Raw genomic sequence first — 23,762 nt, forward strand, 5'->3', positions numbered from 1 at the left:
AACTTGTGCATCAGATGATGATGGCAATGATGATGACGCAGCCATCAGAGCGCTCCTTCCTGCCTATTTTTCCATCATCACAATCCTGGGGGGTAGGCTAGGCTAAGTACTAAGGAGTGGCTCAAAGCCACCCAGTGAGGAATGAACAGAAGTTGCCTCTCCCCAGTTCTTATCCAGCCCTTCTCTATATCACACTGGCTTTCTTGGTTTAATGTGGGCTTGCATTCACTTACTTTTCTTGAAATCTTCTGTGAAAACAGTGACTTTCTTCTGTCAGGTAGGGGTCCACTAATCAGCAGTTTGGGTCCTTCCCTTAGTTACAAAGGTTTTCCCCATTAATTCTGCTGACTGCCAACTGCCAGCAGTTCAGCAGTTCGAATCTCACCAGGTTCAAGGTTGACTCAGCCTTCCATTCTTCCGAGGTGGGTAAAATGAGGACCCAGATTGTTGGGGGCAAGAGGCTGACTCTGTAAACTGCTGTTGGTGCTCTTTTTGAACCAACTTACAATGCTCCTCTGCTCTTCAGCTGTTTCAGAAGAGACCATCGTGGGCAGTGCTGGGTGCAACTTCTCCACATCTCCTTCACAGAGTCAAACTGCAGAGAGATGAACCTCTTGCGAGTGGAAACCTAAACTTCCTTGCATCCCTCGCTCCACCTCCCAGCCAGGACTCCTCTGCAGTGGACTCAGAGTCGGGAGTCCTCCATTGCTTACAGGAGCCGCGGAAGTAGATGTTGGGGTCTGTGTGGGCAAACGCTTGGTATTCCTACTAAGTGAACCAAGACAATCCGTGTAAAGTAGTAAATACATAGAATGTGCAAAATACTCCATAGATTTATCTAATGCATTTGATTATAGAATTCTTTTTTATTTCATTTTCTTGGATTTGAAAAACGACTGAGCCAAACAAATCTTAATACAACATCTCTATCCACTCCCATTCTTTAATTTGCAAAGACGTAGCTGCCTATCTGGAGATATTTTTGATGCTTGAATGGTACTTACATTATTTTCATTTGTTACAGATTGTGTGAGTATATATGTGGGCCCTTGTATGCGGTTATGCTGCTTTCAGATAAATTGCTTTTAAGAAGCTAATAAAAGCATTAGTGGAGCAACCCGCAATTCTCTCCAAGAAGAACTAAGGAAATTAAATTTAATGTATGTATAAACACAAAAAGAGACAGATAGTAACATTTTTTATTAAATATTACAGTGGATCAAAAAGTAAAAAATATCTTTTGCTTGCTATGTGTTTGGGAAACTATTGGCACATAATACAGTATCAAAAGCAATACATACAATTGGGAAAACATACAAAAATTGAGTGTTTATACTTGGCTCAGCTTTTATTTCTTTCTCATAGTGTTAAATTTAATCAATGTGAAAGGTTACTCAATAACCCTTTAACTTTTTTTTTTGAAAAATGAGGAATACTGTGATATTATTGGGCCTTTCTCTCTCCCCCCCCCCACTATTTACAGATAATCACTTTATCGGCATATAACCTACAGTAACATAAAAGGCAAAAATATGTACATTATCTACAAACAAAAGAATGCTTACCAAGGTATGAAAAGCCTGTAGATTATGCTGCCTTTAGGTCATATTTATAATATTGAGGAGGAGGAAATACATGTAAAATATCAAATATATTTATAGCAAACATCAGTTAACTGCTCAAGATAAGCTTTCGTTCTGCAGGCCTTATGTTGGAGACATATTTCCCCCCATTCCAAATGATATAAATCATGAAAAGGGGCAAATTTGACCATCCCTATTGCAATGTGTTCTGACCAGATCTATTTAAGATCGAAGAAAAATAGATTGTGCATGCTTTTAAAAGTACTTGGGAGAAATGCCTCAGAGCATTGAAGGTGCATATTAAAGATGCAGCTGCTTCAATGGGTCAACACAAGAAAGCAGCTGTATTTTTCAAGTTCATGTGAAAAAAAACAACTTCTCCTTTGAAAAGGTGAGAATGTCCCCGAGAAGCCATTTCTTCCACATCCTTTTGAAGCTAAAGGATGTCCCCACACATCGAGGCAAACCTCACCCATCTTCTGCCTACCTCCAACCTTGGAGCCAAAAGAGAGTAAGCAATGGGAGATCCCAGTAACCACCTCATGCCAGGGAAGGGATTGCGACCCACACAGCCAAATCCTCCCCTGAAGAGCAGGGGGTGCCTCACCCAGGGGCATTCATACCAACATCTCTAGAGCTGCCCTAGAATCCTGTTGCCCAGTCCTCTAACAAGGGCTGCCTGCCCGAGGTCTTCCGTTCATGCAGTGGTCCAACAAGCCAGGAGGTGTATGGGTTTTATTTGGGAGTTTTATTAAAATGGCAAACTGCTCTCTGTTCTAATTCTTACTATAGGTATCCAACTGCAAAATGCCTTGCCCAGTATAGGGCCTTTAGTTTTTAACAGGGTTTTATATGAAAAACATTTTTCTTCGTCTTTGATCTTACCAGCTTTCAAAATCTTTAAATCCTGGAACTGCAACATTTGTGGAAAGCAAAGTCCACTCAAGTCATTTCTCTCTTCCTGCTGCCAATTAGATTTTGCTCATTCCGTTGCCTGTCTACTAATAACAATGGCTTGATTGCACGAAGAGAAACGCGTGCAATTGGATTTGGTCACAAGGCCTCTTGAACTCAAACAAAGCCCCCATTTAAGACACAAAAAGTGGACATCTGCCAGTAGAAAATTTAAGACTTAATAGAAATCGAATCTTAAAACAAAGAAGAAAAGGCAAACATCCTGCTCCTCACAAGGGAGCCTATCATGCCATTGCTACTTCCCGTTTGTCCTCAAAAGGGCCAAGATATTGTGAGTTTTCTAAAAATAAATACATTTTTCTGAACCAAAGATGGAAATAATTCTCCTTTAAAACAGTCTGAATTGTTTCCAAAATAGTGCAGGGAAAGAGAGGTGGTGATGGGCGAAGTCAGCCCATTGGTTACCCAGTCCAACTTTCACAAACCAGCTGCATCCCCAATGAGAGGGTGGCCATGGGAGACAAGGCCCTTGGCCAGCAGAAGCCCCACCTGGCCCTCGCAGAGAAGAGCAGCTGTCAACACCCCCAAAGCATCGGGCAGGCTGTGGGAGTGGAAGGGGAGATGGTGGCGGCTGATGGGCTCCCATCGCCAGCAAAACAGGGACGCCTGAGGGACAAAGGACAAGGACAAAGAGGCGCCTCCAAGCAGCCTCTTTGAAAATTATCCCGATTCCAAAACCAGCCACAGCTCCTCTGATTCCCCAACCTGGGCAGCCCCCTGCCTCCTCCCCACCTTGAATGGGATTGCTTGGGGTTAGTGCAAATGAACAAGCCTTTTGACTGGGGTGAGGGTGGTCTTTGCATTCACTGTTCAGCCAATAGGAACACCAACCCCCTCCCCTCACACCCACATACCCACACCCCAGAAGAGTTATGCACTGTGTTCTACAAGCCTGTTTATGCAATGTCACTTAGTATAATTATGCACAAGAGTATTTAACTGAAGATAACAATAGCTGCCTATTACTGTGTTCGCTCAGGCACGAGGCCAAAGACACCAGCCTGAGGATGACGAGTGGGATCTCGTCGAAACGTCGCCAAGATACTCTCAATCTTACACGGGAAAAGACCCAAATACACCAAAACCTGCATACCTGTACCAGTGAAAATCTACGAAAATGCTGGTCTTGTTGTATTCGGGTCTTTTCCCGTATAAGATCTTACATGGGAAAAGACCCGAATACAACAAGACCAGCTTACCTATACCCGTGAAAATCTATGATTTATATTGTGTCACAACCCCTGGTATGCCCAAATATGGGAGGGTGTGTCTTATACACTGAATACAGCATTTTCTGCCTCCAGAAACCCTGCCCCCTTCACCAAAATGGCCATGCATAGTCTTTAGAAGGCTTTCAGAGAGCTCCTGGGGGCTGGGGAGGGCAAAAAACGGGCCATTTTTTTTGCTCAATTTTGCCCCCCCCCAGCCTCTCGGAGTACTCTATAAACTTCCTAATGCCCTTTTTTTTTTTGACAAAAACGCACCCATTTTCACAAAAAAACAGGCCGTTTTTTTGCTAGTTTTTGGGCCACCCATCCCCCAGGAACACTCTATAAGTCTCTTAAGGGCTATTCATGTCCTTAAAAAAAAAGGCCCATTTTTGGGAGGTTTGCAGTGTGCAAAAACTTTTTTAAAAATTTGCTTCTTCAAAATCTTGGTGCATCTTATACTCCAAAAAATGTGGCATATAAAGCGTTATGTCAAAGCACCTGGTATGTCCAAATAACACTTAATCATTGATATAACACTTAATCATTTCCTTGGCTCAGCTGATAAGGGAGGAGAACTTGTGGCTTAGAAGTTAATATAACTGCCTAATGTGTAAAAACAGCCCAGGTTCAAATCCCAGTAAGGGTATGGCTAGCTGATGACAGCTAAATAGCTTGAAATAGATCCATGCTAGTCTCTCTTTATTTATTTATCAGCAGAAAAGCAACATGTGTGTGTTGAATCACAGTCTGTTTTAATATAAGATGTTGGGCCTGCAGGGAAGTTGCATTTTAAGTAGTTTCCACTAGATCCTGTTGGTGCGGTGATTTACTGCCCTGGAACCGGGGCAGATTTGGATCCTGGCATTGCTGGGGGCTTCCTTCAACCTTGGTCTTTCTGCAGAGGTCCAGGGCAAAGGCTCAGAAGCCACCACTTTCTGGGAGGGGGATGCGCCCAGCAGAGGAAGGAGCACTGGCAGCCCCTTGGAGGGGTCAGGCTTGCCCTCTCTCCCTGGAGGCTGAGAGCTGTTGCTGTGTACCTGGGCTCAGCTGCTCTCCAAAAGAAGCGATGCCCAGCCTGGGACTTGTGGTCCGGCTCGAGGCAAGCGAGATTTGGGTGCCTTCCAGCCACACTGCAGTTCCAAAGAGGGCGAGCTGGGAGTGTCCCTCGTCCTGAAAGGCAAGTCCTGCTTCGGCCCTTGGGATCCCAATCTCACAGGGAAACCTCCCGCAACAGCTGGAGCGAGGCTGGGTGTGGTCCCGAGGAGGAGGCTTTTCTGCTGCCAGAGTCAAGAGGGATGGCACAACCCCGCTCCTCCCTTTGGACCCTGACCTGGACCCTGACCTGAAGAGCTCCAGACATGGCGGCTCTTGGCTCTTTCAGGGAGGAAAAACTGGCTCCTTGCAAATTTTAATATGAAACTTTGATTCCTGGTCTAGGAGTGGATGAGTGAGCAGTTACTTTTTTGGTTTTCACACTTTGCTATTCTTTTATGCAGTTTTTAATGAAAAGGCCCCATGTTTTTAAGATAAAATTTGTTGAGATTTACAGTATGTACTTTGAGAGAAAGTATGTTAGAAATATATCAAAATGGATGTTTAAATACATTGCTGTTGCGTGTGGTTTATTCTTTTTATTCTGTTTCATCGCAGTGGAATGCTGAAATGGGATGGAGAAGACTCATGAACAGCATAGGGCGGGGGTGTCCAAACTTGGGAACTTTAAGACTTGTGGACTTCAACTCCCAGAATTCCTCAGTCAGGCTAGCTGGGGAATTCTGGGAGTTGAAGTCCACAAGTCTTAAAGTTCCCAAGTTTGGACACCCCTGGCATAGGGGAAAGGGTTCCACCACAAAACCGCGCTCGACTAAACCGCGTCCGACTAAACCGCGTAGCTGACGTCATCAACAGGGCGACAACAGTGCCGAGACAGAAGCACGCTGTAAACCCTAAACCTAAAATTAACCCCTAAACCTAACCCCCCTAAACCTAATGCTAAACCTAACCCTAAACCTAACCCTTAACCTAACCCTTAACCTAACCCTAAACCTAACCCTTAACCTAACCCTAAACCTAACCCTAACCCTTAACCTAATCCTAAAGCTAACCCTAAAGCTAACCCTAAAGCTAACCCTTACCTTAAGTTGAATCGGCTTGCTTTCAAAGCGCTATTTAAAGCGCCCTTCTTTCTCTGCGCTGGCTGTTGTCGCCCTGTTGATGACGTCAGCGACACGGTTTAATCGGGCGCGGCTTAGTCGAGCGCGGTTTTGACGGGTCACGAGGGGAAAGGGCACACAGTGAGACAGGCTGGACACAGATGGAGCCATCTATGCTCCCCCTCTCAGATGTGGCAGCCTTTCAGAGGCAAGCTGGAAGCTCCACAGCAGGAGGAGTCGGGGCAGATAGGATGGAGGTGCACACATGTGCCAATGCACCCAGGGCGAAGCACAGGTGGATCACAAATCGAGGGGCTCTGCCAAAGCCTCACCCAACTTCTGCAGACTCTGGAAACCATTGTAATCTGGAAGAGGTAGACCAAGATGCTCCCTGGCCTGGCTCAGTGGAAGAAGGGGGGGTCCAAAGCAATGTTCCGCTTCAAGGTTTTGTACATTACTCTGCTTTTATGACTGCTAGGAAGCCAAGGTTTCACATACTTTGGAGGAATCTGGCCGAGATCAACCAACCAAGAATTCAAGCTATGGATGGCTAGACTAGCTCTTGGCCAACCCTTCCTTGACTTTGCTTTGAAGAAGCCCAGATCAACCAGGTTCCCTTTTCAAGGGGTTCCCTTGGGCAGCAGGATCCCAAACACCATTCCCTTCTTCTAATGGCTGTGGCTGAATATCTGCAGGCCAAGGTTACTGGTGGTGCATGGGAGGCTTCCTTTGGGAACGCAGGACAGTCTGGCAGCCAGAAGGAGTGCTGCACTTTGTAACCAACCAGCTGGCCTTGAGGACGGGAAAGCTGCGCCCAGCAACCCCAGGCTGGGGGGAAATTGGGACTTTTTGATCATAGTTGGCTTCTGTCCCATGAAAGTGGGTGTAACCCTTCCCCAAAAGCTGCCTTCAAAATATAAGTAGAGGAAGAAAGGCAGAGAGAGACAAATGCAAAGTTTAAAAAGCCCTTAATATCCGGAGCCTCCTTTTTTTTGCACAAAAAAAAAAAACAAAAGGAAAAGGAAAAAAAGTGGCAAATAAAAAGGAGCTGTTTAATTTTTTTTTCTTTAAAAAAAAAACAGCACATGATACGCGGAAAATAAGAACTTACATAAATTATACAAATGAACTTGACACGGGTCATTCTTCTTTCCGAAGCAGATATGTACAGTCTGTTTTGTGTTTACTTTGTCTGTTCTGATAGTGTTAAGATGAAAGTTGACAGAGTTTTTCTATACATTGCATTGATTTGAACTCTGAAATGGTACCCAAAGAAGCAACCCCCTCCCCAGGCGGCCTTTCCTGCCTTCTGGATTGAACTGAAAGGCCTCAAGGCTGCTGCCCGGGGGGTGGGCGGGCAAACCGAGAGGGCCCTTCCTCTGAGTTGGGGCCCAGGGGCACCTGAGCCTTGGCTGCCAGGAAACCTTAACCCCCGCAGCCCTCTGTGCAGCAGGAGGCACCCCAGCGAGGAGGCTCGGAGGAAGCCGCAGTCTGGCCTCAAGCCCAGCTAAGCGGGAGCTGTCTCTCAGTCAGACCCAAAGCGCTCAGCAGGGAGGAGCAAAACCACTGATTGGTTATCACAAATATTGATATGCTTGTTTGCAAGACAGGATTGCGGGCTAAAGGAATGTCATTTGCGGGATGCCGTTTCTCAGGAGCATTTACAACTTTGTGCTCGGGTGTACAGAGGAGAGCTGGGAGGGGGGGAAAGCTGGCTGGGGGTTCAGAGCCGCCAAAGGATAAACGCTGTTGTGCAAAAGGTCCCCGTAGGAGTTGCCCACAGGGGAGGCTGCCGCCAAGTGCCGGTAAAGCTGCTGAGAGCTGCCTGGGGAGGTGAGGAACTGTCTGTGCACCATGAAGGAGTGGAGCGCAAAGGGCTGCAGGGGGGAGAGGGCGGCCTGGTTTTTCAAGTACTGCAGGGGGTGAGAATAGCCGGTTGCAGGCATGCGGCTGCCCAGGCCGCCGCAAAGGGTCCCTGGGTACAAGTTTGTGAAGATGGGGCTGGAGAGGGGGAACTTGTGGCCCTCCAGTGCCCCGCCTGGGGGTGGCCCATGCACTGACTTGCTGCCCTCCACGTCCTGCTCTTTGGAAGGGGCTTCCTTTGGTAAGCGCAAGGGCGAGACTGCTCGGACCTTCTTCTCCAAAAGGCCTTTGTTCAGGTCCTCCAGGTTGCGCTTCAGAGGGCGAGCTGCCCCGATGCCCGGAGCCATGGCTTTGTGACTCAGGACCGGGTGTACCATCCCGTCCATCTTTCTCGAGGGTGGCAGCTTGCAGGCCCTCAGGAGGGGCTCCCCCTGTTTCTTTGGGGCGGAGACCGTCATTGGGGAGACCCGACAAGCCTTTGGATTGCCATCCACGCTCAGAGTCTGGCCAGTCAAGGAGTGGAACCATGTGGCGCTTTTGCCCTCCTCTGCCCCCTTGGGCAAACCCCGCAAGAGAGGGGCTCCCAAGGTTTTGGTTGTCTGTTTGTGGCCCCCTTTGGGAAGACTCAGATCTGTGGGCTGATCGTCGGAGGAGGATTCCCGGGGGGCCCTGTTCTCTGGCTGGTGCAAAGGAGGGTGGTAGCTGAGCATTCGCCTGTCCTGAAGCTTATGGTGAGGGAACCCAGCAGCGTTTTCCCCGTACATGTCTCGGGGTAAGTACTTGGAGCAGGGCTGATTCCCCAGGTGCTCAGTACGCCTATAGAGGCTGTGGAGGGGAGGGGAGGCATAGAGGTCTGCCAAGAAACCTGGCATGTGTGAGTGGTGCAGGGCCCGCCTCTCATTCATTCGCTCCTTCATGTCCTGGATTTCTGACTTTAGCGCGTAGGATTCCGCCAGGGTACTCAGATGCTGCTTAGAAAAATCACAACAGTCAGAGTCTGGTTTCTTGAGCAGGGACTCGTGTCTGTAGGCATCGTGAGTGGGCCTCCTGTCCTCCGCAGTCTTGGGTTTAAAGCTCTGCACGTGTTGGATGACCGATGGCCTGTTGACCGCTGCACTGTCCATTGAATGCCGGGGAGACAGCAGTCCCGGCCTGCCAGACAAGAGGTCGTCCTTGCTGCTGAACTTCTTCTTGCTGATCAGGGGTGGTGGGGAGCCATATGGGGGGTAGTTGCTGCAGGTCAGGGCTGCCCCACTCACCTGGGAGAGGAGCTTCTTTTTCGCCAGGGGGGACATGATGCCTGGGTTGCCCTTGGAGTAGAGTAACGGGGTGGAGCCAAACCCGGGGTCCCCGTTGAAGGGACTCGGGAGGTCCTTCTCCTTGAACATGTCGAAGTTCTGCACCACCAGCACTTTGGGGCTCTGCTTCAGGGCGCTGTGGATGTCCTCGCTGCCCAACTGATCGACTTTCACTGTGCAGTTGGCAATGTAGTCCGCCATCTCTGGGATTTTATCATCTTCCATCTCGTTCTGACTTGGAAGGGGCAGCTGGAGGCCAGGGAAGCTGCTGAATGGAATTGCCTGGGCCTCCTCCTCTTCCTCCTCAAGGCTGTCTGCAAAGCATGACACCCCGCATAGCTCCTTCTTCGGCTCCTCCTGCAGCTCCTCCAGAGCCGGGCTTCTGATCATGGCTTCAGGGGAGACCAGAGATGTGTTGGCCAGAGGCTCCTCCTCTTCCAGGAAGGCCACTCTGGGGGGCGCTGGAGACCCTTCGCCAGAGAGCTTTATGGCTTCTGCTGCAGTCAGGTCCGATAAGCTTTTCTGCAATGAGCCTTCCTGATTCTTCTCTTTGGCCGATGAACCCTAGGAAAAGATTTGGAGAGGAAACAGTGAGAAAATGCCACCAAGACAAGCATTTTATCTGCAGAGCAGGCCAAGTTTTCTCTCTGCACACAAAGCCCTTACACTGAAACCTGCATGATTTTCTAGTGGCTTCCACAAGAGTTTTCCACTTGGGGAAGAATTGGGACTCAGCCCCTCTCTTCTGTCCCACCATGAGGAGCAGCCGAAGCTACGTCCCTGATCTGCGCCTTCAGTGTTGCATGGAAACCTGGCAACCTTCATGGAAGCTCCCCCCACTCCATTAAGGGAGGGTCGCTGCTGCTGTGTTGATGGAGCAGCCCAAGGAGACAGGACACAATCCCAGCCAAATGGATTCCCTTAATCTGTGCTTTAGATTTAAGCTTTTGATGCTACCCAAGGCAGCCCTTTCTAAAAAGAAGGATCTCTCTTAGGGGGCCTGGAAGGGGGTCAGTGTGGACCGAGGGCAGAGCTGGAGAGAAACTAGGCCAAGAGATTGGAAAAGCTGCCCGGGAGAGGCACAGAAAGATCTCCTCCCCTTTCTGGGCAGGGCTGTCTCGGGCTTTCCCGATGGCGCGTGTTCCTTCAAACCAGGGGTGGGTTTCTGCAGGCATTACTGCCAGTTCAGTACATGCTACACACACGTGCGCAGTTGCCTATAAATAAGTCTGCGCATGCGCAGAACACTTTAAAAGGTCTAAAAAAGATGTTGCGGTGACCGGGGAAACGGTTCGGGGCGTGGCGAGCATGCTGTCCCTACTGGTTTGGAGACCCAGTTGCCTTTTCCATTACCAGTTCCACCGCACCGAACCGGCTGGAACCCACCTCTGCTTCAGACCCTTTTGCTAAGCAGCTCCCCCTTCCGTTTCCTCTCTCCATCCATTTACAGAGAGAGCGAACCTGAGGCCATTTCTTTTGCTTCGCCTGAGAAGCAGCTGCCTGGCAACCCTGCAAGATTTCATTTTCATTTCATTTCATTTATTATATTTATATGCCGCCCTTTTCCCCCGAAGGGGACTCAGGGCGGCTAAAAAATCAAATCAGACAAAAAATAAAAAATAAAAATGATACATAACAATACATAATTTAGAAACACACAACAGTCATACCATTCCAGACGGGGGCAACAGCTCTTTAGCCCCAGGCCTGTGGGAACAGCCAGGTTTTAACGGCTTTGCGGAAGGCCTGGAGGGTGGTGAGGGTTCGAATCTCCACGGGGAGTTTGTTCCAAAGGGTCGGAGCAGCCACAGAGAAGGATCTCCTCCGGGTAGTCGCCAGTCGACACTGGCCGGTGGATGGAATTCGGAGGAGGCCTAATCTGTGGGATCTAATCGGTCTAGCGGAGGTGATTGGCAGCAGGCAGTCTCTCAAGTACCCAGGTCTTGGAAGGGCTTTATAAGTGACGACTAGCGCCTTGAAGCGTATCTGGAGACCAATAGGCAGCCAGTGCAGCTCGTGGAGCATAGGTGTTACGTGGGTGAACCGAGGTGCACCCATGATCGCTCGCGCGGCTGCATTCTGGACAAGCTGAAGTCTCCGAATGCTCTTCAAGGGCTGCCCCATGTAGAGCACGTTGCAGTAGTCCAGTCTAGAGGTCACAAGGGCACGAGTGACTGTTGTGAGGGCCTCCCGGTTCAGGTAGGGACGCAACTGGTGCACCAGGTGAACCTGGCCACAGCCGACAAGTGGTGTTCAAAAGTCAGCTGTGGGTCCAGGAGGACTCCCAAATTGCGAACCCTGTCTGAGGGGCGTACTGTTTGACCCCCCAGCCTGAGAGATGGAAAACTTGGCCAATTAGTAGGAGGGAAACACACCAGCAGCTCGGTCTTATCCGGATTGAGAACAAGATCCCCTTCCTTCCCCAGCAGTCTTTAGGCAGGAGGCCTGCCTGAGCACAGGGTGATGATGGGCTAAGCTAAGCTGCTGTCCTTCTTCCTCTCTTTCTCAGGCCTCAAGAGAAAGCAACAAGAGGAGAGGAATGGCCTCGGGGCCTGAGACGGATGGAAGGCAGGGAGCAAAGCTCCATCATCTTCTCCTGGAGTTGTGCCTCTGCAGCTGCTTTTGAGTTTCCCTGCCTGTTGAGAAGAACGAGAGGCTGGTAGCAGCAAGAGAGAGTTTTAGCGTTTTAGTCAGCTCTTGTCCCTAAAGGGAGCCCCCTGGTGATCAAAATGGAGCGGTGCAGACCAAAGAATGAAAAGTTTGGGACACACAAGCCGGGACAGGTAGAACTGACCTCTGTTGGGTCCTGGGGCTTTGGTGCCTCTTCTCGCTCCTTTTTGCTCTTCATGTTCTCATGTTTGATGCGCTTTGTGCCCGTCAGTTTTATCTTACTCTCCACCTCCTGAGCCATCTCTTGCTTCCGAGGCTTCACCTGAGGCAACGGCTTATCTTCCTCCCCTTTAATGTATCTTTCATAGGGCAGAATTAACCTGAAGAACAAATCATCAGTCAGTGATGGAGATTCTCACCCATGGGAAGAAACCTGCCTTAGTAATGGAAGCATCCTGGAGAAGCACCGGGACATCCTTTGGGGAGGCTGCAGTTTCTTTGGGCAGCTTGGAGGTCCAAGGTGGGGCCACCACGAGCATTAGGAGGATCCTTCATGTGGCATTAGGGTAGCCAAGGCCAGTTCCATTCCCAATCCCCTCCCCCCCATGGACCCCTCTTTGTCCTGCTCAACAGGGAATCTGGTTTCTGGTTTGCTTTGCTTTCCATGAGCCCCTCTCCTTTGGTTTCATCCTGGATTTCTAAGCCATCAAAGAGATCTTCCTTTTAAAGAACCCTTTGATGCCATCGTGGTCTACAGTTTTAGGTAAGCATTAAACAATTCTAAAGGGAATTCTTAGCAAAGGGGGTGGTTTTAAAAACTCAGAAATGGCATTCACGCCCAACGTGTTTGTCTATGTGTGTTTGTGTATGTGTGTTTGTGTGTGTGTGTGTGTATCCATTCTGTTGCTCCCAATCAGCTGTACACTCACTAGACTAGAATAAAGTCTTAGTATGTTACTAGAGCGTTACATCTGGGGAAGAGATTTTGGATCTCTTTTGAGCCGGTTCAAAAAATTAAAATGAGATTTTGAATTGGATCAAATCAGCCTTTAGCAAACAAGTTACTTATTTTCCTGAACTTTGACCCTTTAAGTCAACCAAACTAACCTTATAATGCCATTTTGGGGTCACTAAATAAAGTTGGTTTAGGCACCTATGAGACTTCCCCAACCTGGATCCCCACCAGAGGTGGGCTCCTACCAGTTCGCACCTATTCGGTAGAACCGGTTCGTCAAATCTACCGGACCAGTTAGAAGAGGTTCCACCACCAGTGGACCCGGAAAGCAGGCCACACCTACAGAAGAGGTTCCAAAATTTTTTGAAACCCACCACTGCTAAAGGGTTAGGGGTGCAAGGGTCTTGTAACTTGACAGCTTTAAGACTTACATGCTTCAATGCCAGAGTTTCTGAACAGCAACTTGGACCGACCTAAGTACTAATTCATAATTTCATATCCAGTCACATGGGCGACAAGCCACTCCCATCCGGTCACATGGGTGGCAAGCCACTCCCACAAAGGAGGCCACACCCACAGAGTAGGTTCGAACAATTTTTGAAACCCACCACTGATCCCCACCCATAAAAGTTGGGGCACTGAATTTTTCATCAGCAGAAGAGTTATTTGTGTTCTAGAAAACGGAGGAAGGCTGTGGGGATGCAGGGTCAGGTGAGGGACCCCTCTTTAATTGAGGGAAAGCGCAAGAGGAGAAAGACTGGGTAAAAACCCAAAGTTTTTATTTTATTTTTAAATCCCTACCTTCTGAATGGTCCCATTCTTTCTTTTAGAAAATAAATTTTAAAAACCCTCAGTGCTATTTTCCCCCTTCCCCAGTGTGGCTCTTGATCTAAAAAAAGAAGAGTTCCTTCGTGCTAACGAAAGGGTTACACTGACTATCTGGGTTTCAGCATCTGTGATTAAAGTTTTTATAATGCATTCAACATGATTAATGAATTACTCATGGTGGGAATAAAATGGGAACTTTTATATGGCAAACATGTTTTTAAGGCATCTGTGAAAAAAATATACTTGGCTTTAAAAACAACATTAATCTGTTCAAATATCAGACGGCTTTAATTATGGTTTAATCTATGAATTCAAAGTAAAAAATGCTTTTGTTCAAATGCAAATTTTGCTTTCTGGGCTGTTCCAGAATCCACTCCAGACCGCGTGGTTTAGATTTAGATGTCCCAACCCAGAGAGAGCTGGGATTCGCTTCTTCACAATGATAGCACTTCAGATTTTAATAAAGTGCAGCATAATTGATGTTAAATATAAACCTACTTCATGCTCTATTAGAAACCAGAGTCATTAGCTGAGCATGCTCTGCCAGGGCCAAGACAGGGAGGGGGAGGCTGTTGAGCCCAGCCTCTGCCCCCCCCCTCCACTCCAAAGGAGGCCCAGCCCAGGGGAAAAGGCTCTTCAGATCCCATTACAAACTGAGTTTAAACATGTTACAGCTGCTGAAACTGGGAAATTTCCCCTCTATGTAGGCTTAGCAAAATAGCAGGGACATTGCCAAATACTCCCCCACCCCCCGCGGTAAGATTATGGTTACTGTTTATGTAGTGAAACAAGGAGTAAAACAAGGCTGAAAGGGGGGCGGGGGGGACGGGACCGCCCCTCCTGCTCCAAGCTCTTCCTGAAGAAGCAGAGGTGGGGGGGAGGCTCAGTTGCTTGCAGAGCAATATTTATCTCTTCTCTGCCATATGTTAAATATTTAAAGAATCAGATTTAGTCAAAACACATTTTTTTTGCAGCAAGATGTGTTAGCGCTGCAGAAAAGATTGTTTGACTCGCGTTGCCATGGGAACGTGCTGCAGCCTCTTTGAAAACTTCATATTCGGCTGATAAATCAGCAGCCCAGCACGAGCACGATCACCGCAGCCCCCTTGGGGGTCCAGGATCCCTCTTCCCAGACCTGTCCACAAACCTTTCCCCACTGGCATCTTCCGATTTGGCCCCAGCAGCCCCAGAAATCCTGCAGCCTCTTTTGCGGTCATTGCCAAGGGTGGGCTGCAGCATCCCCCCCCCCCCGGGAAAGGCCAAGGGTCCCTTGCCTGGCTGGTCCCAGGTAGATGGGGATTGGAGCGATGGGGAATGGGCAGACGCAGTAGGAGGATGGCCCTGCAGCATCCAGACATTGCGGTGAAGCTCCGCTGGAAAGGAAGCCTGTATGAATATACCTGGCTGCTACAACTGAAAACGCCACGGAGCCCCTCCATGCAGTGGTGGATTCCAGATCCCATTGCAACCGTTATGGTGCAACGGGGCCCGGCGTCCCCCACATGCATGCATCCTTACCTCCACGACGCTCCAGCTGCTCGGTGGAGCGTCGTGCAGGTGCTGTACGCGCCGTGTGCATGCGTGGAAGCGCCGAAGAGCTCAAATACAGGTGAGGAGCTCAGATGAGCGGATGGGCACTCTGGAGCACCGTACCAGAACGGTACCCAGTGCTCCTGGCAGGCACGGGTACGCCCGTACCGGGGCGTACCGCCTGTAACCCACCACTGCCTCCATGACAACTGTAAATGATGAGGAGATTTCATTCTAGGGCTAGAATTTCCACTGTTTGCCTCTCTCCTCCCACCCCTTTAATCTCTTTTCTCTCTCTGCTGAAACCCAGCACAGTTACTACAGGATGTGCGATCTTATCATATCATTATTAGATGCTGTTACAATACAAGCATAATCCAGTGGATGGGAGACTCAAATCTCCAGCTGCTCTCTTAGTAAAACACAACACCACCAACATGTGCGCGCGTGCAGACACACACACACACACACACACACACACACACACAGAGTCTCTCTGGAAGTCAATATTGCTCAGACAGGAAGAGGGCAGCGCTCTGCGTGGAAAATGCAACAGGCCTGAAATTAGCAGCTTGATTAATTTCTGTGTCATTATTATCACTCAGCTGAAGACCGACATCAACCTCTGTGCAAAATAAAAGGGACCATGGCAGAAATAAGACCATTCACAACCAAGGCAGAAATAAACCAGGAGGGGTTTGCATCCCCCCCCTCACCAAGTCATAAGAATGGATCACAGCAAGGTTTTCATTTTTTATGTTTTTCTTTTTTGGGTGGGGGAGGGGGGATATTTGGGGTGATTTGAAATAATGTATTTTTGGATTCCAATTTTAAATTTGGTAGGAAACCATGTTTCGCTGGTTCAGCATTTTTGTGCTAAAATCTGCTGGTTTTCTGTCTGTTCAAGAGGAGCCCTTCTGCGGGATCCAAGTACACCCGGCCCCAGCGTAGATTTACCAGCATGGAGAACTGCTAGAAAGACCCCAATATTTACTCCCAGGTTACTCCCAGGTTCCATTTGGGTGTGTGCTTTTACCCATAACAGCATTATAAAGTACAGTTCCTATGTTTAAGTTAATAAAATGTATTATTGAAGGGATAATTGCTTTAACTAGAAAGTGTAAACAGCCACACATTAAAAAAAAACACAATTTTTCCATAGGTAGCAGATTTTGGAACAGCACGGGGCAATTTTTTCTCCTGTAATAATAAAAGAATAACATTTTCCAGTCCACAGCAGAAACAGTAGGGAAGCCTTTGCTATCAACTGAGCTGCTGATTAAATTCAACGACTATGAAAAGCAAGATTATCCTTTGCAAAAAAATAATAATAATCATGGCAACTTCAAAAAAATCAACACAAGCTGATTGAACAAACTGGAACTGCATTAATCCTCACTTAATGCAGCGATAGATGACATTTAATTGCAACTATTTCCCCCTCCCTTTAAGGAATAAGGAAAAAAACAAAACCTGTGTAACTGAATGTTGGTTTAAATAATGCAGCTTCCCGTCCTGAGTTTTTAGCTTTCAGTATCCCCTGATATAATGAAAAATTCAGCATACGCCTCTGCAGCAGAAGTCAGAGGTCATCAAATCTATTACAGTAATGTAAGTCATCTGGCATTCTGCCAGGCTTTTGGAAAAGAAAGGAAAGAAAGAAAGGAGAGGGGAGGGGAGGAAAAGGAGGAGGGCACCTTTTCTCTCTTACCTTCTCTCAGCCTTCTCTCTTACAATGAGTGGAATAAGACAGACCAACAGACAAAACCAGAGAAATTGCAGGAAATATGTTGTGTGTGTGTGTGTGTGTGTGTGTGTGTTGCTTCTCCAGTGCCAACAGATCATTTTATGTTTACAAATTCTCTGGGGCTTTTCCTTAACCTCCACCAAAAGCAGAAACTTCCCATTAAAAACATGGATTTCACGGCATGTCAAACATGTCTTCATGTTCTTCCTCGCGTGGGAAAAGGGAACTCTTGAAGAGGGCGTGTGAATGTGAGCGGCTCCTACCCCAATTAATGCTTGTGCCACACAACTGATCCGGAGTCAAACTCTTTCCCAGGAAATCATAGCATGCAGCTCTTTATGGAAACCATTGTACACACACACACAGACACACACACAGACACACACACACCAGCATTGGCCAGCCAGGATCCTTGGGATTCGGGCTGCATGAGGCCAAAGGAGGCCAGCCAGAAACCATTTTTAAGGCTCTTTGGCAAGGGACAAATGCTGGAGCCGTGCCAAGAGAGCATGGCTTTGCAGCAGTTCCCATCAAAGGCATTTTAATTGCAGAATGAAAAGTATGACCACGAAGGCCTTTGAGTCAGTGGCCAAGCTTCAGCTTCATCCTGGCTTCCAAGGGTTGAGGAAGACAACTATTTGAAAGGGTTACGGACCTTCTAGGCCAATCAGGACTGGAGAAGCAGCAGATTTGCTTCTGAGTCACCAATCAGGGCAGGAGCTACATCAAGAGTCTGCCGGCGGTGGTCACTCTGTGGGCCAAGTCTGACATCTAAACCTGAGCCACCTGCTAAGACCTCTGCCGCGATAACCGGTCCCTGTAGCCTCTTGCATCAAGGAAAAATATATAAACACTAGAATTCAGTATAACAAATGGAAAGATGGTAAGGCAGGATTTCAACTGCCTCTGGAGGTAATTATTTCTAAGAGACAGAGATAGCCGTATGGACATAAATAATAAATCATTAATTATCCCCATGGAAATGATCCAAACCCTTAGAAACCGGATTAAAAAAGCAAAGAAATGTAGGTGTTCATTACTAGACATCTGCTTGCTCTAAAGCAGGGGTGCCAAACTCAATTTCATTGAGGGCCGCATCAGGGTTGTGTTTGACCTTGTGGGGGGGGGGACGGGATGGGACCGTGATAGGTGTGGCCAGCTCAACGTCATTCCTGTTGGGGGCGCCTGTGGCAGCCCAAGTGCTGTGCCAGCAAATGCTGGCTCCCAAGCTCTGTTTTCAGCTGCTGCAGCCTCCTACAACCTTCTGACACTGAAATGGAGCTCAGGAGGGGTTGGGAGAGCTTGGGAGCCAGCATTCGCTGGCAGAAGCACTGTTGGCTGGTTCTTTGCTGTTTCCAGGGTGCCCCCCCAGGCCGGATCTAACTACCCCCCCCCCGGGCCGGATTCAGCCCCCAGGCCTTGAGTTTGACACCTCTGCTCTAAAGCATTTCAACAGGGCACATCTTGCAGATATGGAACAACAACAGATCGCTTCAGCACTTGTTTTGATCTTATAAAACAGAATCAATTGGGAGATACCAGCGTTTGATCATTTTCAATCGGCTGTACATCTTCCCTAATCCAGAGCTTTTAGAGATATTGATTTCAGCAGCAGATAGAGACTGGTCAACCTGGTCTGAGCTGGAAGCTAAGCAGAATCAGGTCTGTTCTGGGCTTGGATGGGAGATCATCATTCCTTCTCAGAGACTAGTGGATATTGTTTTAAACAGATTGGAAGATTCTTGGGATACGAGAGTCTGCTTTAAATAATTGCATTCTTCCATCACTAGATATTTAATTTTAATTTTTCTTTTTGTACTTATTGGTGAGGGAAGGATAGAAACATACTTTCAGACTAGTGGTGGGATATGACCAGTACGCGTACCGGTGCCTGCTGGGTCCATCAAGTACCGTTCCTGCCCGCCCATCCTCCTTACCTGTATTTGAGCCGATTGGGGCTTCCGTGCATGCGCATGGAATGTACGGCGCCTGTGCAACACTCCGCCGAGCAGCTGGAGCATCGCGGGGGGTAAGTATGCATGCGCACACTGTGCGTATGCATGTGGTGGATGCCCAGTCCCATTGCACCGTACCGGTTGCACCGGGATCCAGAACCCACCACTGTTTCATACTGTTCAATAGTTCTTTGATTAAAGCATCCATTCCTCACATAATTGAATTTGTTCAGTGGCATGCTTGATGGTACAGTTATTTAATCTTAATGTTAAAGCCCTGGGGACAGAAATGTAAGTTAGAAAGCTTCTTGTTATTTATCAAAGTGGGACAAAACACCAACACAAAAAATCGATCCTCCAGTTCTTGCTTGCTGGCGAACTTCAGCCCATTCCAGCAATGGCTGGATGGAGACAGGGTCCTTCTCTCAGTTGGTGTCAAAGACCAACCCAGTAGAATCGGAGGCGTGGACTGATCAATACATCTGCTTTTAGTTAATAGGCTTTTGTTGGCCTGCTTTTAGTTGCCTAAGGGCACCACTGCAAGAAGGCTGGAAACGCCTTCACTCAGTAGAGTATCACCGGGCTTCCCTGTTGAAAGATGGGTTCACCGACAAATGCGCGTTTGACAAAAGCGCGCCGATGAAACCGCGGCGAGAAAACTGCGAGGTCAAAATCGCACCGATGAATGAGCGCAGAAGCACGCCGACAACAGCGCGCCAACAAAAGCACGCCTTCAACAAAGAACTAATAACCCTAACCCTAATCCTAACCCTAACCTAACCCTAAACCTAACCCTGAACCTAACCCTTACCTTAACTTAAATCACGCTTTTGTAGGTGCGGTTTTTTGGTGCGTTGTTGTGGGCGCGTTTATGACATCGCGGTTTTCTCGCCGTGGTTTCGTCGGCGCGCTTTTGTCGTGCGTGCATTTATCAGGTCACAGAAAGATGCAAAGATATTCGACAGTAACACTATAGCATGACAGTGTTTAAATTCTTTCCCGTGATTGGTGCTGTGGTATCAGAAAACCATGTTCAACTTCCTAATTCTTAAAACATTTCTTAAAAAAAAAAAAAGAAGAGCTGCCAGCTTGGGCATCAAGAGACAAATACACACCCTGACCACCACCACCCGTCTATTCTGCTGTTATTCTTCTCCATTCCCAATTTTATGCAAGATTGCCAAACCATATAAAGTGTTTCATGAAAAGGCAAGGCTGCATTCAAATGCTGAATTCCTTAGGAGGAAGCCCTGTCAAATCTGGACAATTTGCTTCAAGCAACTAAATGCTCTTTCCTGTGAGCCATTCGGGGTGCCGGGCGCCTTCACCCAGGTCTTTTCTTTGGCAAGAATGTGGAAAGGGTTGCCATCGCTTTCTTGCAGGAAGTTTTTTAACTCCCTATTCTAGAGTTATCTCTAAAACCTTAAATAAGCCAACTTTTTGATCTGAACATTGCATATTCAGTTCCTTCAGCAAGGAACAATATGTCTTAATAGTTCTTTCAGGATTCAGTTTCCCTTTCAGCCCAGCTTGGTTGTGTGAATAAAACTGGTTGTCAGAACTGCTGTCTCACGCCTGTGTTTTGCATTCGCTAGCTACCAGTTTGGGACAGGGAGCTGGATGGGAGGAGTGGGGAGGCTAACAACTCATTGTACCTTCTAGAGGTACAACTTCAAAGTCAGATAGCTCGGAAAGGCATGTGCTTCCCAACTGCCTAGAAAAGACCATTCCCAAAATATTTTATCTGAATATGATTGGACAATGAGGGATCAGCCACGGGAAGGGACAAACAGGGAAAAGTTCACTGGGAAGCTTTGTTACCCAAACTTCAGTTCTGGCTTTGCTGTACTGCAATCCACTTGATCTCTAGTAAAGTATACCTTCCACACTGAATGGAATCGAGGATCATTCTTACTTAAGGGACTAAGCTGGAGCAGGACTGACACCGGTTGCTGTTTTTCTGCCATCTAGGATAGAGTTCCTGCTTCACTTGTTGCAAATTCTTAGTGGCTCCTGGTCGACTTCCCCTGGAGTTCACTTGGTGCCCAAACTCTTCCCTTCTCCCAGGGTGAGAAGAATGCTGGGCACTGGAAGAGGGCAGATGGGAAGGCCTCCAGCCTCTGCTCTAAGCTCTTCCCTGCTGATGTGCAGGGCAAGAAGCCTCTTGCTGAAAGGAAGCTCTTTAGGCCACAAAACCCGTGGAAGCAGTTAAGAAAGGACCAGCTGTTGACTGTGCAGGGAGCCCCAGGTTCTTCCTCCTGCCTGCAGATCCCAATCCAAATGTTTAGGATGCTTTAAATAGGACCACTGCCAACCAGCCCTGGGGCTTATTCCAGGAAGTGGGCAAAGAACATGAACTTCCTTAAGTGAGTAACATTCCCAGGAGCCCCAGATCCACAGAATGCTAGCAGAGAAGAGCTATCAGGTGGGATGGCAGCATTATGCAAAAGGATTATGTGGCCGGAAATAAATTTGCCATAGTGCGAAGAAAGGCCTCATCTAGTTAAGAATAGAACTATTCAGATAAGAGAAGGAATTTACAAGCCACTAAGATATGTGCAAACAAACTGAGGTTGGACGTGCATTCTGCAGTCCTAATTCATAAGACAATTGAGATATTTTTCCTTCAGTATGTTCTGCGACCCAACTCAATAGAGCTTATTCAACAAATCATGAAATTGTGGTTTAGCATGAGGGGTACATCTCTCCAGGCGGAATTCACGCACAACCAAACCTTAAAACCACAAATGGGAGAAACCTACGCAAAAACACTGGCCCTTCCCCTTGGTCCTTCCAAGAATACAGAGGGGCATCTGTGCGGGTCAGCTTGGCCTGCCAACCGCAATAAGTCATGGTGGAGAAGAGAAATGAAACACTAAACTTTCTCTTGTCTTGGGTTTTAGGGATACATCGTGAACGTGACTTGAAATTTCCCTCAGAATTCCAATAGGCATCAAGCAATTGAGGTCTGCAAATCAACACACTTCATTTTAAACATCAATTTCAGTATTTCAGATTTGACAGATGGCATTTGACAGTTTTCATAAGTTGGCATGCAATGGCACTTAGGATTTGACAAGATTGATAACTGGTGTGCAATAGTATTTAATGTTTTTGTTTCACTGTGAAGAACTGCTGTTTGACAGGATTTGGGAGCTGGCGTGTGACAGCATGTAGCATCTGCTGCTATTATTATTATGGTTGGTCACACAGTCATCCAGATGTCCAGACTGGACTAGGCATTTCTGTCCAACTCTCGAGTTCTTTCTGGACCTGGGAGAGGTTTAGGTTTAGGTTTATTGGATTTATATGCCGCCCTTCTCCCAAGGACTCAGGGCGGCATACAGCATAAAAGAAAACACATATTACAAAAATTAAAAGGGATATTAAATAAAGTATTCAAAAAAAAACCCAATTGATATTTACAATAAAAATTTAAAAATTAAATTAAAATTAACAACCAAATTAATCCTATATTTTATTCTATTCAGGCCAGGCCGGCTTGCTGGAAAAGCCAACTTTTTAGGGCGCGTCGAAAGGACCAGAAGTTGGGGATTATGCGAAGCTAAGGGGCAGCTCATTCCAGAAGGAAGGCACTCCCACAGAGAAAGCTCTCCCCCTGGGGGTCACTAGCCGACACTGTCTGGCCGACGGCACCCTGAGGAGGCCAACTCTGTGGGATCGCACTGGACGGTGGGAGGCTACTGGCAATAGAGAGAGGCGAGAGGGGGATGTTGGATGGTCTTAAAGGTGTCATCACAGGATATAAGTTTTTCTGGGTAAAACTTGCCTTTCGCAATTGACTGATCATGATGTTGTCAATGCTATTGATATTCTTATTGATTTCATTTACTACGTTTGCCACGAGATGCCAATAAATGCTAAGCACTTAGACCATATACAGTGTGAGATTTCATGAACCAGTGTGCCTATGACAAACGAGAAAGGCAAAATGAGCCACGTCAAATAGCTGAAAAGTTCAGCACCTCTTGTTTCTTTCCTTCAAAACTTCTGGATATCATTCCCACCCTTCATCCTAGAGGGTGGAGGGGGAAAAAGGATGGATGGACAGATGGTGAATCACATGCAGTCCTGCCAGGCTCCCTTCAGTGCAAAGAGGGGCATCTACTCAAGAACAAAACCTTTGGGGTCCCTACACACACACACACAAACAGACACACACACCACAGCATGGACAAAAAAAATCAGACATGTATTAAGTCTAATGGATGAGTCTGGTAGCTTTAGAAATTGATTGATTGATTGATTGATTGATTGAATGAATGAATGAATGAATGAATACATAAATAAATAATATGGGATTTGCATCATACATTTTTATGTGTTTTCTCCACAAAAATTGATCCTTGGCTCTATAATGTATTGAATCATTCGAGGCTTGCGGATTCCTTCTTTTAGCAGGATTACACAACAATATTGAAAGTCCATGTAAAAGTACAGAATTCCTCCGTAAGAAGGGAAAACTTTTCCTTTGACAGAGTAACTTTTGCCATGTGCTTAGGGAAAGGCCAGTGATACAGTCTTAGCTTCAGTATTTAGTTCAAAGTCAATTCCACTATTGATGTCAGAGGAATCCCAAAGTTTAGGCTTTGGGCAAAAGCTTCATTGTTTGGGACAGGCGGCTTCCTTATCCGCCTGCTACAAACATTTTCACCAGAACTTTCTTCTTTTCATTGGATCGTGGATTTGGTTGAAATTCAAAGAACAAGAGATTGAGCTTGTTTGAATACCGTAATCTTAAAACACATGAGACTGAAATGTTTGATCAATGGAGTTCAGAGGCCTAACTATTGATACTGTACATCCCTGCAGGTGTGGACATACCTGCTGAGGTAGCTTGGTGCATCTGGGGATGCTGGGGTCTGTCTGGTCATGCCAGCCCACCTTCACCTAAGGCAAGTGGGGGGCAATTATGCCGGCACTTGAAAAATGAAACCACCCATTTTGAAGATCTGCTGAGGGTGCTTATTTGAACCAGCAAACTAATAATAAGGGTTAACGGGAGAGGCAGTTTCTATAAGCAGGGCAATAAA

The 23,762-nt window shown here is 47.2% G+C and overlaps 1 protein-coding gene across 2 annotated transcripts in view; it reads right to left on the reverse strand.

Moving 5' to 3' along the window:
* Nucleotides 1-6,953: 6,953 nt before the first annotated feature.
* ARID5B (AT-rich interaction domain 5B) overlaps nucleotides 6,954-23,762 on the reverse strand; it is a 131,219-nt gene continuing 114,410 nt past the window's right edge. For both annotated transcript variants that reach the window (XM_087702655.1, XM_087702656.1), the window contains 2 exons: nucleotides 11,878-12,073; nucleotides 6,954-9,647 (listed from right to left, as the gene is read on the reverse strand). In XM_087702655.1, the coding sequence (XP_087558781.1) occupies nucleotides 7,584-9,647; nucleotides 11,878-12,073 (2,260 nt within the window). In that variant the 3' untranslated portion in view covers nucleotides 6,954-7,583. The remainder of the gene's footprint in view (nucleotides 9,648-11,877; nucleotides 12,074-23,762) is intronic.

Source organism: Thamnophis sirtalis, unplaced genomic scaffold (assembly GCF_051295495.1).
Source record: "Thamnophis sirtalis isolate CommonGarterSnake01/CBP01778 unplaced genomic scaffold, rThaSir2_p1.2 scaffold_15, whole genome shotgun sequence".
Classification (NCBI taxonomy): domain Eukaryota; kingdom Metazoa; phylum Chordata; class Lepidosauria; order Squamata; family Natricidae; genus Thamnophis; species Thamnophis sirtalis.